The sequence below is a fragment of the Actinia tenebrosa genome, unplaced genomic scaffold, assembly GCF_029948245.1.
Source record: "Actinia tenebrosa isolate PJP-AT-01 unplaced genomic scaffold, QUT_ActTen_1.0 PGA_scaffold17__23_contigs__length_9995812, whole genome shotgun sequence".
Classification (NCBI taxonomy): Eukaryota; Metazoa; Cnidaria; class Anthozoa; order Actiniaria; family Actiniidae; genus Actinia; species Actinia tenebrosa.
This window is the reverse complement of record NW_028292577.1, coordinates 8,863,923-8,878,018: the sequence shown is the minus strand read 5'-3', so window position 1 is coordinate 8,878,018 and position 14,096 is coordinate 8,863,923. Positions and strand designations below refer to the sequence as shown.

The 14,096-nt window shown below is 37.6% G+C and overlaps 1 protein-coding gene across 1 annotated transcript; it reads right to left on the bottom strand.

The window, feature by feature from the left end:
• Positions 1-460: 460 nt before the first annotated feature.
• Positions 461-9,608, bottom strand: LOC116298434 (uncharacterized). The gene is made up of 8 exons (XM_089032011.1): positions 9,510-9,608; positions 5,671-6,358; positions 4,840-5,013; positions 4,129-4,238; positions 3,350-3,578; positions 2,724-2,909; positions 2,482-2,539; positions 461-1,992 (listed from the first exon to the last, which is right to left on the bottom strand). Exons 2-8 carry the CDS (start codon positions 6,356-6,358, stop codon positions 1,980-1,982), a joined length of 1,458 nt encoding a protein of 485 aa, XP_088888137.1. The 5' UTR covers positions 9,510-9,608; the 3' UTR covers positions 461-1,979.
• Between the last annotated feature and the right edge of the window lie 4,488 nt (positions 9,609-14,096).

Below are 14,096 nucleotides of genomic sequence, written 5' to 3'. Positions count from 1 at the left end.
GCGAATCTGTACAGGACCGGAAGTGCAATGCGCTGTTTTTCTTGTCTTTGGGTGCGCAGTTTTTTGTTCGGGTAACATGTACTTTTGTAACGGAAATTGAAATGATCAGGAGGACCTTTTCCGCCGATGAATTAAATTAAAACACTAACTTTGATCCTGACCTACCCGAGCACTTAAGCCTCGAAGAGAGGGCGTGCTTGTAATTTGGTAAATATAAATGTAAAAATGAATAAGTTAAATTTTCTCTTCAAGCTATCATTAGCCAAAATACCGACTTTTTTTGCTCGTATTATTTGTAAAACTTGTGGTGTTTAATTTTCCTTTCCACCCCTCCCCCACCGTTCTTTAAACTGGGGTCGTTCCTTCTTCTTTCTTAATTATCTTTTCTTTCCTTTTGTCTCTTCGTTCTTTTTATTTTTTCTGCTTTTTTCCCTTATACTATACTCATTTCACAAATAAGTTAATTTAATGTGTTTTTATTTCGTAAAGTGCCTTTACAACTCCTTGCTCCTTGGGCACATAGCTGTTACTTTCAAGCTAAATAGACCCCTTGCATGTGACGTCAAGGAGCTCAATTTGGAAGACAAAATAAAAGAATTATAATCTCCTGAGAATTGAAAACCTATTGTTATGTCCTCCAATTTGAGCTGCATTTAGACGTGCTGCAAGGCTGTTTCTTTTGCCTGCCAGGCATCATTTCTGATCTTATTTAGACACAATTTTTATTCATTGAACGACACACTGATTGTCAGAACAGTGCAGAGTTCATTAAGAATAATAAGATTAACTAAGGTAGCCTAGTATAGCTAGCGAAAGTAAGCATTCAAATAATCCTAATCTTATTGGATGGCCCCCAGTTACTTGACCCTCCTAATGAAGAGGAGCTGCTTATCCATACGAATGTGATTGAATTGTTATCTTAGATTTTTATACTGTTTTTAAATAAAGTACTTATTCTCTAAAACGTGTGCTAAAGTGCTAAAAACCGCATTTATTGCGCTAGAATCTGTTTAGAAAATGTCGAAAACACCTCGATCATTCATAATCGAAAAATCCAACGAAACAATTCGAAATAGAAAGAGATAGAATCTCGAAGAAATTTCAAATACATTTTTAAATTTCTTTCTAAGCTAATATATTTTCGTCATTTTCTGTGACACCAAACATATTGATTTTCTGAAAAATTAAAAATTAACTTGGAATGAACTGATAACAAGTATTTTACAGATAAAATCAGTCATAACTTTTATTCCATTAAAGAAATTTTTTTGACCGGGTTGCCCCCCAAAAAGCAATGCATTATGGGCTATGGAAAAGTAGAGAATTGTGCATGCTGGATCCAGCCCAGTATGTCTCTTTGGGAGTGGCTTTTAGTTCCAAACATAAACAGACTTATATACCTAGACTATAACGCAGATGTTTTTGGGGTCGTCACGTAGATTTAAGCGATAGGTTGCGTGACAACCCCTTAACGGGCCTTTACAGGTTGAATTTCGGCTGAATATGTTAAGAGCAAATACATTCACACATTCTCGCAATATATTGATAAATCTAATGCTAGAGTCATTCAAAAGTCTGCCTCAGCTTTTAAAGCTGAAAACAATTAGCGAGTGGATCCGTTGAACCGAGAGCTAAATACGTGCACAATCGATTTTTTAGCCGCTGAAAAATTTATTAAAAAGGTTTCGGGTGATAGTGTTACCACACACTATTTGCATATCTTATTAACTATCTGGTAACTAGACCACTTGTTATTCGTTGGGCGTAATGTTTTCTCATTTCCGTTTATGTGCATTTTTTTTGATCAAATTTTTTTCCCTTGAGAACTGAACTGCTTTCCCATAGATTCTCCCATCCTACAGTCTTATTCCAAAGATAATTTCGATGCAAAAACACTACGCCCAAATTAAGCTCTAATAAATAAATAGCTCTTGACCGGGAAAAGATCGCTGAGTGGGTGCCCGTCATTCGATATTCATTCACTGAAAGAACCTACAGAAAAAGAAAAAATATTGACACCTTATTTATGATTCTGACCTCCCTTAGTTACCGTTGCTATGTCCCACAAGCTCAACATATTAGCTAGAACAAAATATCTCAGAAAATTTAATTTAATTTTTTGTTTAAATTTGATCACGGAAAATTTATTATGAATTGTTTCGATGGTTTACTGTCCTGTGAAAATAAAATAAGATTGCCCCGTAATCCTTGTATTACTCCGTCTTTAAAGATACTGTTAAGTTGTTTGTCGGGCAAGATTCTAAATTCCACTAGGAAAACTGCTGCAACGGTGATTGGTTTGCTATTGTCCGAGTCAAAACCATAAATTTGGAACAATCAATCAATCAGATCGTCCGAAATTCATGGTTTGGTTTGTTTTCAAGCTAAGGGATCCTGCTCGCCACGTTGAACTCGAATCAGTGGCTCTACTACTATCTCCTTCATGAGATGAATGGTAAGAATGTTAATGAAAATGCCCACCTTAGTGATGCCAGTACACAAAGTACCATGGTGATGGCGGAGATTTGGACTGTAACACCTACAGAATAAACAACACATGCATTATTGGATGGGGGTTTTACGCATATACGCTGAACAGGACAGGACAGGACAGGACAGGACAGGACAGGACAGGACAGGACAGGACAGGACAGGACAGGACAGGACAGGACAGGACAGGACAGGACAGGACAGGACAGGACAAGACAGAATGATTAACTTACCACTGTTACAATCATCTATGCTACACCCACTTTTCTCACATGCAATCTTGTAAGCAAGCTTGATACCCCAGCACGGGGATGTTGTGGGCACGCAAGTACGGTTTTGGTAAACGGTACTTGGCATGGAATCGCAACAACTGTCTGCGCACAACGAACGATCCGTAGTCCAATTGCCCAAACGCACACCTAGGAGAAATTGGAGTAAGTGAGATTATTTCTAGCCCCCTCCTCTACAGGCAATAGAATTTAACGCAGGGATCCCAACAGAGAATATATGGGGTAGCCTGCGGAGGAGGCTAGATTAATAGACCCTTTTCGAGTTCCAAATTACCGCGGTGTTTCTTGATTACAGACTCATGTACTCTACGAGGCTTAGCCTCGATTTTGTGTAGAATATTCACGTGTTCCAGTCAAGGTCTGTCAAGTTTCAAAGTGTTCGTTTTGTTGAAGTTGTACATTCTTTACTTTACCGTTGGTATTTGCGAGTAATTAGACACTGATTCGAGGCTAAAATGAGTCTGTAATCAAGAAACACAGCGGAAATTCGGAACTCGAAACTGGACTATTCTGTGTCTGACAGAATTGACGGAAAGACCCTCTCTGAGTAAAGGACTCACACAACATACCTTCTACTCTTTCTGCTGTTTTAAGGCTAGATGGATCGACAGTCAGGTTGCCGATACTTCCACTATTCACTGCAATCTTAATAGCATCTTCGAAATTAGACATTTCAGGAAAAGAATTAGCAACTGATGCCTCGAATACCACATCAAAGTCTGCAATGACACTACCGATCTTAAACCTGATATTTTCTATTCCTCTGTAGTTCTTGTATTTACTGAACTTTTCGCGTCCCTGAGGGAAAAGAAAGGAAACAAACTGAATATTAGTATATCTGAGTACGCCGTTTAGTGTTATAACACATTTTCTATCAGTGGGCCGTTCAGAGGCACACAGGCTACTATTTCGTAATTTGTAGAACGTTCTTGTACTGGCCGCGGCGTGCACTCCTGATTTCAGACTTGGGGCACATGGACTTAAAGGGGCACTTGGATGAAAATTGGAAATGACTTTAAACTTGGGTAAACCTATCTATATGGCCCCAATAGTAGCCAAGCAACATATTTCTTGACAGTCAAAAGTGGGGTATGAAAATTATCAGTTTTATTCAGCAACTACATTGTGAGTAAATGACGTCATCCACTCAACCCTATTGTTCTTTTTGCTTAAACCAAAATTTCTCAACTGCAACTGGCTCACAGGCTAAAATTTTTACTAATCTGGTTTACATTGTCATAATTGAGTAATATTATCCTCAAATACTTCAGTTATTTGGACTTTCAAAAATTGGGGTGTTTTCATCCAAATGCCCCTTTAAGTCTTTATTTACATATTACTCACGTACCCAATACTCAATGTTTGCCTTAGCATCGATAAACTCGGCGCTAGTAGTGTTCGTCAGCTTGTCATTCCATTCCAATGATTTAATAGTAACAGCAACATTTACTTTCGTTTCTTGGAAAAGAATAAAACAAAAACCAAAAACATTACATTTTGGCATCAACAAAATTTCTGTCTTTGGAATCAATTCATGGTTCTGTTCCCCCTAATTACTGTTGCTATGTCCCACAAGTTCGACAAATTAGAAGAATCTCTCTGAATTTGAGACTCTGTTCAAGGAAAATTTATTATAAATTGTTTCTATCCATCGTTTACTCTCCTTTGAAAATAAAATAAAACTGCCTCGTAATCCTTGTACTCCTCGTAGATTTGAATTTCATTGGGAAACTCCTGTAACGATGATTGGTTCTCTATTGTCTAAAGGGGGAACCATGAATAGCCAGAATGTAATCGATCGGCCAAACCATAGTTAACTATGTCCATGACTGGAGTAGTGATTGATTTTGATTTCCCAACATCTGGAATTCCGATCTCATGGAATTCGGAAACTTGCTCTTGCGAAGTTCAAATAAAGACACGATTGGGTGCATTTAAATTTCGAGGTGAAGTTTTACGATCTCTTCCCTAAATTCAGTCAATTCACTACGTATTCGTTTCCATCTTTCAGGCTATTAACTAGAAAGGCGAGTTAATAAACACGAGATTTTTCATTCACCTGCACAAGGCTTGTTGGAGCAGCCCCCTCCTTTCTCTGTTGAATCTCCTGCGCAATTAAGTTCTCCTCCAGAGGGTGCTGGGTTGGTACAGGTTCGAGTTCGCGTCCTAGTACCATTTCCACAGCCAACAGAGCATTTCCATTCACCCCACTGGGCCCAGGTTCCATGCACGACTAAAATTTAAAAATTGAATTTTTAGCTATTTCGTGCAACCCTCATTAAGTAAAGGCTTCTAAAAAGTGGTCTCAAAATATTGTCAGGGACAACTGATTTGGGAAAATTGAGGAAAATCTTAAGTTTCACTTGGATTTAATCAATTCTATACAAGAGCTCGTTCTTCTACGAGGACTTCTCGATTTAAAATTTTTGTTGTAATCTACGATCGAAATTGATAATTCTGACTAGTTAATCTGGAGAAAGTTTTATAGCAAAGCAAAAGTTTCGTAAATTATCTAATGACTTCATACGATTCACACCAGCCTTGTAACTTTATTTTTAGAGAGAGGATAATATGGCTACACACGTGTTGTATTATTCTTAGAGAAATAGGATCAAGGGTACACCGTTAGGGTCCAGTTGTATGAAGGGTGCATAGCGCTATCCGACAAACAAATCTTATCCAATGGATAAATTTATTTGATAACAGCATAGCGCTATCTACCCTTCGTACAACTGGTCCCAGGTGGCTTTGAAAGCAATACTTGCTGATTGAACTCTCGACAAGTTAGTTTAAAACGCGGTCTTTAGTTATTTCAGGTTCAAATATTTCCTTTCATTACAACACTTATACATTATTATAATCACAGTTAAAGGTTGAAATGTGAACATACCTGATGATCCTGGGCTGCTTGATGTAGACGTTGATCTTATATCTGCAGATGTTGCACGTGTCGTTTGACTTGTTTGTGCTGTTCCTGAGGGCTTTGTTTGGGAAGATTTAGGTGGTATCGGTGTTGAGGATTTACTAGGTGGTGGTAAAGATCTACTTGGTGGTGGTGATGATGATTTAGGTGGCGGTGGTGGTGGTAATGATGAAGGTGGTGGGGAAGATCTACTTGGTGATGGTGATAGTGATTTAGGTGGTGGTGGTGGTGGTAGTTGTGATGATGAAGGTGGTGGGGAAGATCTATTTGGTGGTGGTGATGATGATTTAGGTGGTGGTGGTAATGATGATTTAGGTGGTGGTGGTAATGATGAAGGTGGTGGGGAAGATCTACTTGGTGATGGTGATGGTGATCGTGATGATTTAGGTGGTGGTGGTGGTGATGATGAGGGAGGTGGGGAAGATCTAGTTGGTGATGGTGATTTAGGGGGTGGTGGTGTTGATGATAATGAAGGTGGTGGTGAAGGGCTACTTGGAGGTGGTGATGATGATGAAGGTGGTGGTGGTGGTTGTGGTGCCAAAGGATTTGATGAGGACGTTGGGAGGAAGGCATCGGCAACATTGCCATAAACTAAAACGGTCATTGCAATGACGACAGAAAGGACGGATGGTGCCTTAAAAGTTGTCGCTGTCATCTAAGAGTAAGAAAGATTCCGCATTATCTCATTAAACGTCTTAAATTCGTGTCCTGTCAATAAGCCTTTTCATAGTTTAAGAATCGATTCCACTGCGCATGCGATTTTATCCCGAATTTCTCACCTTCTTTTGTCTAAACCTTTTTTTTTCTTAATTAAGCAAAAGAAGGTGAGAAATTCGGGATAAAATCGCATACGCAGTGGAAACGATTCTTAAACTAAGAAAAGGCTTATAGTGGCTGACTGCATGTGAAACTTCAAAAAGGTCCACACACTTTCCATTTTTAAAATAAAAAATAAATACTGACAGTAAAAAAAAATCAGCTTTCCTATCTTTAAGAACAGGCTGAGTTGACCTTCCCAACGAACTCAAAATCAATCAATTGTAATTGAGGATTCAACATTGTATTTTGAGTAGCATTTCTCATGAGAACACATGAAATTACAAATTCTTCATCCTTTAACTGAATTGATCGTAAATGGTAGTCGAACTCAAGGCGGAATTCCATTTCAATCGCTTGACAAGAACCTCTACATTGTACTGAGTTCCTGTTCGGAAAATGCTAAACAAAATATTTGACCCATAATTCCTTTCGGGGAACACAGTCAACTCAACTTGGAAAAAATATCAGCTCTCCGGTGCAACAGTGTCATAGTTAGTTGTCTACTAATTATGGATATGTCAGTCAAAGAAAAATTGCGGAAATATGGTACAGGCTTCGGCTTTGGGTTATGAATGAATAAGAGAGGTTAAATATCTGGGATTTGCCCAGGGGTAGCCTTGCCGGATATTGTGTTGATTCTTAATATCCAAAGAAAAATGGCAGAAAATATGGTAAAGGCTTTGTAATGATTTGAAGTACGTTTATATAGAAAGGGTTTTGAATGAATAAGATGGCAATTATCTGTTAACCAGGGATAGCCTTAGTTTTCTGTTGAATATTTGGAATGTGTTCCAATGAAGGTCGCCAGTGGATTTCCGTCATCGAAGAACTCGAACACCATGTGAGGTCAAAAAAAAAAAAAAAAATGGCGGACATGTGGTACAGGCTTTGTAATGATTCCAAGTACGTTTATAAAGAAAGGGTTATGAACGAATAAGATGGCAAATATCTGTTGATCAGGGATAGCCTTAGTTTTCTTTGAATATTTCAAATGCGTTCCAAGGTCGCCAGTGGAATTCCGTGATCAAAGAACTCGATCACCCAGCGCAGTATTTTCAAGAATCCGGAAAATATCTATTGTCATCTATTAATTTTTAAAAAATTATTACTTCATCTCTATTTTGAACTGAAATGTCATGAATCTTTAATGGAACAATCCGTTGCGTGCAGATCATTCATTTTTAATGATTCCAAAAGCTAATGTCTCTATTTCGTCAAATAAGTATTGCGGAAAAAAATATTGTCGCAGACGTTATATTCAACCAAAATATCTAGCCATCTTGAAGGAATAAACTTGGAGATACGATTACACTATTATATTGACAGGATATATTCTAAATTAGCACTGTAACGTCTAAAAACTCTCCGCAAAGAAAGGGCAGGTGCAAAGCTGCTTAGATTGCAGTATTCCCAAACAATAATCAGGTCAAAAATTGTTTTGCATTGGCAATAAAAGGTTGTCCATATTTTTTTACAGGATAGATTTCGACAAACTTAGCACTCAGTGTTTACGGTCTGAAAACTCCAAGAAAGGGCAGATGCAAAGTTGCTAAGCTACAGAATTCACAAACAATAATCAGGTCAAAAATTGTTTTGCATTGGCAATAAAAGGTTGTCCATATTTTTTAACAGGATAGATTTCGACAAACTTAGCACTCAGTGTTTACGGTCTGAAAACTCCAAGAAAGGGCAGATGCGAAGTTGCTAAGCTACAGAATTGCCAAACAATAATCAGTCCAAACAATATGTTTTGCATAAGCAATGAACTTTTCTTCTCTTTTTATTCTTTCAGAAATGCATTCCTTTAAAAGAGTTTGCTTTAGGTGGGAGCAGTGTTGGTATGCCTATAACTAGCATAAAATCCTACATTTGTCAGTCTAGCAACTTTCTTCACTTTGTCGGCCCGCAGAAATAGCTGACAAAGCGAAGTTTGACTCACACTGAAAGAAAGTTGATGAGGAATTCTAAGCATCAATTGAATTATTAAGTTGTTGACTTCTCTATTTTTACTCAAAGTCTTTCTCGATTTTTCGAATTTTTCCAATACATTTTTACCTCTACCCAATTTTCGTCACTTTCCTGTCGCCTCGTCACCTTCTTTCTACCTTTTTAAACGTTATATGATTCAATAAGAATACTCGAAGTTCCCCGCTTGCCATGCTAAGATAAGCACAAGCGCAAATTGTTCAAATCGCTCCCAAAAGGGCATTCATTTTTACAAAAGAATGATTATGTGTGGACAGAAAAATATAGCTCAGTCTTTGTCTCTGGAAGATGAAACTTAAAGCAGGCTATAGATCATCCGCTTATCGACTTTTTGACTTCTCTAAATTCCGCCTAACTGCGTACGAAAGTGGAGCTTGGATAGATTCTTAAAATTTCGTCAACGCTCAGCATTTAGTCCGACATTATGAATATCTAAATCTAAAAATGTTGTCAAAGTTGGGACATATCTGCAAATGCAGCGAACATTAATGTTTTTAAAGATTTACGCATTACTTTTGATTGGCTACTTTATACTGCTAAATTTTTTGGAATAGACACTGAAAACAAGAAATTTGATAAAACTGGTGATATTTTAACACAAATGGTGACATTTAAGCACAAATATTTTAAAATAGCTAAAATAAATTGACTTGATAAATTTTTTCCTGTTTTTAATTTTGTTTTAATGTGAGTCAATGACAGGTACAAACTATACTAAATCAATCGATCTTGCTGATATCTTTTCGACTATCTGGCTTCATGACAGTCGAAAATCTTAACCAAAGCTTTTATTGAAATTTTAACCGAATTCTCGAACGAAATAGTTCCTTTATAACTCGTTATTATAAAATGACTAGTTTTTGCAAAATAAGTGCCCTTCAATTAATAGAAAACCACGAAACTTTATCTCAGAGAGTTTCACTAGAAAAAATAAAAATCCCAGTTGTTCAAATGCTGATTTAAAGCCAGTGGGGGGAATTCTTCTATATTATAAGTCTTACCTTTTTTTAACGAATGCAAAACTTCTTTTTATCAAGTTGTTTTCGAGTTCAAGTCTTCGAACGAAATGGCAATGGAAATGTTGGTGCAAATTTTTGAAGTCATCCGATTATGGTCACCATGGCAATGAAACTACGCAAAATTGTAAACCGCATTAAGTTGCTATGGGGCATAATTCTAAGTCCAAGATAGAAGGAACAATTTTGAATCTAAAGTTCTTAGCTAGTCAAGTCATTTTTCTATGACTTTGCACAATATCAATTGATTGCAATTGATATCAGAAGTTTTGAGACTTGATGACATTTTTGAAAGTTTTTTCCATTTTTATCACCTGTCACTACATGTTGAATAAATTAGCTGTGAAACGTTGTTTCAAAATTTACCCACCATTGAAATTTTTTAATAAAATACCCTTAAAACCTGCAGTTTACGAAACAATGGTTCATTCAGTTTCATACGATATTCAACGAAATGTAGTTATTCGCATTTTATGGCATATTGGTTCTGCTTCGAGTTTGCTTTCTTGAAATTTGGAAAATCTCAAGGAAATCGAACCTAGTAAAAATTTCTTAGTGTTCAACGGAAAGCGAGATTAATAAGATACCGTCATTGATATTATTTAAAATAATTTTAGGTACCAGGTATCAAGAATTAAGCTTAATGCATTTATAGATCTAAACATTACAATAAGCGAGCTTCATCTTCTAGAAACTTCGCAAATCGTTATGAGATTTTTCCAGCCCCATCGGACGTCAGCTGGCATGATTTCAACCTCTGAGAAATTGATATATATTTATCCAAATGAGTTTCGGCTAAATTATTGCCTCAAGGAATAAGAATAAGTGTATATCTTCAGCGGGAATGCAAAACAACTAGCTATAGACCGATAGATAAAAAAAATGAGGAGCGATTTCAAGATGCGAAGACTATTTTTTCCACCAAGAGACCCACAATCTACTGCGATGCCAACTCAACCCAGTTTTCCCCCTCAGCCTCGAAATGGCTAATAATAATAATGATGATGATGATGATGATGATAGCGAAAGATGGAATGATGACAATATCAACGAGAAGTGATTTGGTTGGCTGTAGAAGTGGAACTCATGCCCCTCGCATGTCATAGTAGGTATTGATGAACTTTATGAACAACTTCTACTAAGTTGTATAATACCAAGAAGATTGGCTCAGTACCTGAAAACGACCTGAAGTGTAGACTGTGCAGAACTGACCTAGAAAGTGTTCCGCACATTATAGCGGGATGTTCCACCTTGGTGCAAGCTAAGTAGTATGGAGGCAATACTCTTTTTCGAGTATGGCTTAGTTGATAGTGTACCACCTTGGTATTCGCCCGTAGTCCCCAAGTCTCAGTACGAAAAGGAGGATTGCCAGGCTTTTTGGGATGTTCCTGTCTACGCAGAGAACACAGAAGTAAGAGCTTACAGAATAGACGTACGCATCATCAGTCACAAAGACTCTGGAAATGAGCTTTCCGTGGATAGATAACCGCACCAAGAAAGACGACGAGAAGACGCGCAAGAACACAGCACTTATAGGTGGGAATTGAAGCAACAGTTTAAAGGATACAAGATTGAACAGTACAACATCATAATAGACGTTTAAGGAGGATATTCAACCGACTTGGAAGAGTGCATGAGCAAGCTCTTGGGAAGAAGAAGAAGTGACACACTTATAAAGATGCAGAAAGCTGTCATTTCATGTACACTGAACATTGCACGTACTTTCAAATCACTGCTATGAGACTTAATAGTGACTAATAGTTGCTAGCACTCAACCAGAAGAGGCGAGTGCAATTTTTCTTAATTTTTAAGCTTCACGAGTGCTGATTTTTCAAATTGCACGAGAAACCATTTGATTTTCTTTTAATAATGTGACCATAAAATTTTTTTAGATCAAATACAAATTCTCATTTCATGGCGTGCGTTCGTATGATGAAGCGAAATTTGCTTCGCTCTTTTGTTGTTAAAAATACTACTAATAATAATGATAATAAAAGACATTGATTTTAAATGTAAATAGCTTTGATTTCGTTTTTTTTTTTTTTTTTTTTTTTTTTTCCCACTGTGATTTCAACTTTTTGCATTGTAATTTCACGTTTTTGCAGTGTGATTTGGGAAAAATCACCGAGTAGCGAACCAATCAGAATCAAAGATTTTTGGTGGTCATGTTGATCATGGCAATAATAGTGATGATGACGACCATGGTAACGCTAATGAAATTAACCCACAGATCAAACTACGAATATTCTGAATATTCATATAGCACTCAAAATTGTGCGCAAACCTCCACGATCTTTAAACAGTTTTGAAAAACAGCCTTAGCATAATCCTTCTCCCAATACCTCTCCCCCCAACACACACCCACACAAATACTTTAAAGTATGTTCCCTCCCCCAACACCTCCTCGACACCCCTCCCCCCAACACACACCCACACAAATACTTTTAAGTATGTTCCCTCCCCAACACCCCTCTCCTATGGCGTTCCAATCCCGCCAAAATTCAATGTTGACATGAAACATTCAACTTCATGCATCAACATTCAAGTTTTGCCTGTAACTTTTAAAACTTCGTCCTCCAATACTCAACTTCATGCATCAACATTCAAGTTTTCCAAACAACTTTCAAAGCCTCGTCCTTCAACATCACTGTTTCAAATCAAATTCAGTCATCTTGAAAGTTGAGTATCATTGTGCGTACCACGACCGCCAAAAAGTGTCAAGTGTCAGTATGATGTAACAATCCACAGGTAACCCGGCTGTACAGCTAAAATTATTCCATGGGGGTAGTAGTTGTGTAAATTTTATTCGAATTTGTAATTCAATATGGCGCAGCTTTCGCTGCGAAGTGTAATTGATGCTATCAATGAGCTCCAAGATATAGTGGATATTGATTTATTGAGATTAAGAGTCGACTCACGGGCAGCCCAAATAAGGTTCCTGTGCATGGTTTATAAGAGAATGTATGGGAGTTATGATTAAGGTCATGAAAATAAAATGTTTCACTCAACAATGTGCCTCAAAACTTGCTGCAGTTGTTGCTTTTACTTTGTTCAGCCTCCTGGCGACGTTTCAGCGCGATTTGAGGCCGTTTAATGGTTTTTTTCAAAATCCGCTCTTCTCTACCTAAATAATGGGAAGGCTAGAGACTTAGCACCTGATATCGACTACATCACACTAGAAAATCCAAAAAAAAGCTCGAAACAAATTCCCCTTCCCCGACAGACTTTGGTTTGTTGCCAATCAGAATGCAGTATGTAACGTGACCCGCTCACGCTTTACAACGGCCGTTTGAACACCATCGATCACACGCTGTAGAAGAAATCAAATATTCCACTTTAAGCCAGGATTTTTCTGGAAATATTTGGCGTGGTGGCATTCAGAATACATGTTATGATAGAGAAATTATCGTTCCTTTGACATGTTGGATTTTTGTTGCAGTTCAAGGAAAGAGAGAGAGATTTTTTTTGGATTTTCTAGCGTGATGTAGTCGATATTGGGTGCTAAGTCTCCAGCCTTCCCATTATTTAGGTAAAGAAGAGCGGATTTTGAAAAAACCCACTAAACGGCCTCAAATCGCGCTGAAACGTTGCCAGAAGACTGAACAAAGTAAAAGCAACGACTGTAACATGTTTTGAAGCAAATCGTTGAGTGAAACATTTTATTTTCGTAACTTTATCATAACTCCCATACATTCCCTTATAAACCATACACAGGAACCTTGTTTGGGCTGCCTGTGGTCGACTACATTTTAATGTAAATAGAATGGTAGTCTCACTTGATGTACTAGTTACACTGCAGAGGATACCGCGTCATTATTCCAAAATCGCTATCAAAGCCGGTTCACTTTTGGTCGCACAAGTGATTGCTGTGTTGCTACTCTTCGCTTCAAATCTTTACGAACTCGGAGTCTTTGGGAGTAATACTTTGACGGTAAGCCATAGTTTCAATTCTCAGTGAAGTGTGCGCTCGTATTACGATGTTCCCACAAGCCTTCGTCAATGACGTCACATTGACATATGATACTTTTTGGCAGAGTTGGTACGTGTTTGAGTACTCAACTTCCAACTGATCCGATTGCAACATGCAATATATAACGTCCATCCAAAACGTACAATCTACGCTATCGAATTAAATGAATTCAAAAATTTGGGTTCAAACGTTTGAGCCTGAAAGTTGTTAGTTAGAGTTTACAAATTCCAAGTTGTTAAATGAAGTTGGATGTTCGAGCCTGTTCGATCTCAAGTTTAATGAAGTTGAAAGTTCCTGTTTGTGAAGTTCGATGTTGGAGCATGTAAACTCCAATGTTGAGGTATGGCATTAAATATTCAATCCCAAGTTTTTTAAGGTTGAAAACTGAACTTCGAAGTTGTATTATATATACTTGAATGTTGATGCATGAAGTTGAATGTTTCATGTCAACATTGAATTTTGGCGGGATTGGAACGCCATACTCTCCCATACCACAAGCACACAAATACTTTACAGCTGTTTTTGTTTATGAAACCCTTTTCAAAACAACCCTTTTAAGGTTTCCTACCCCTTGAAGCGAGTTCTTGATAATAAGCTCGACA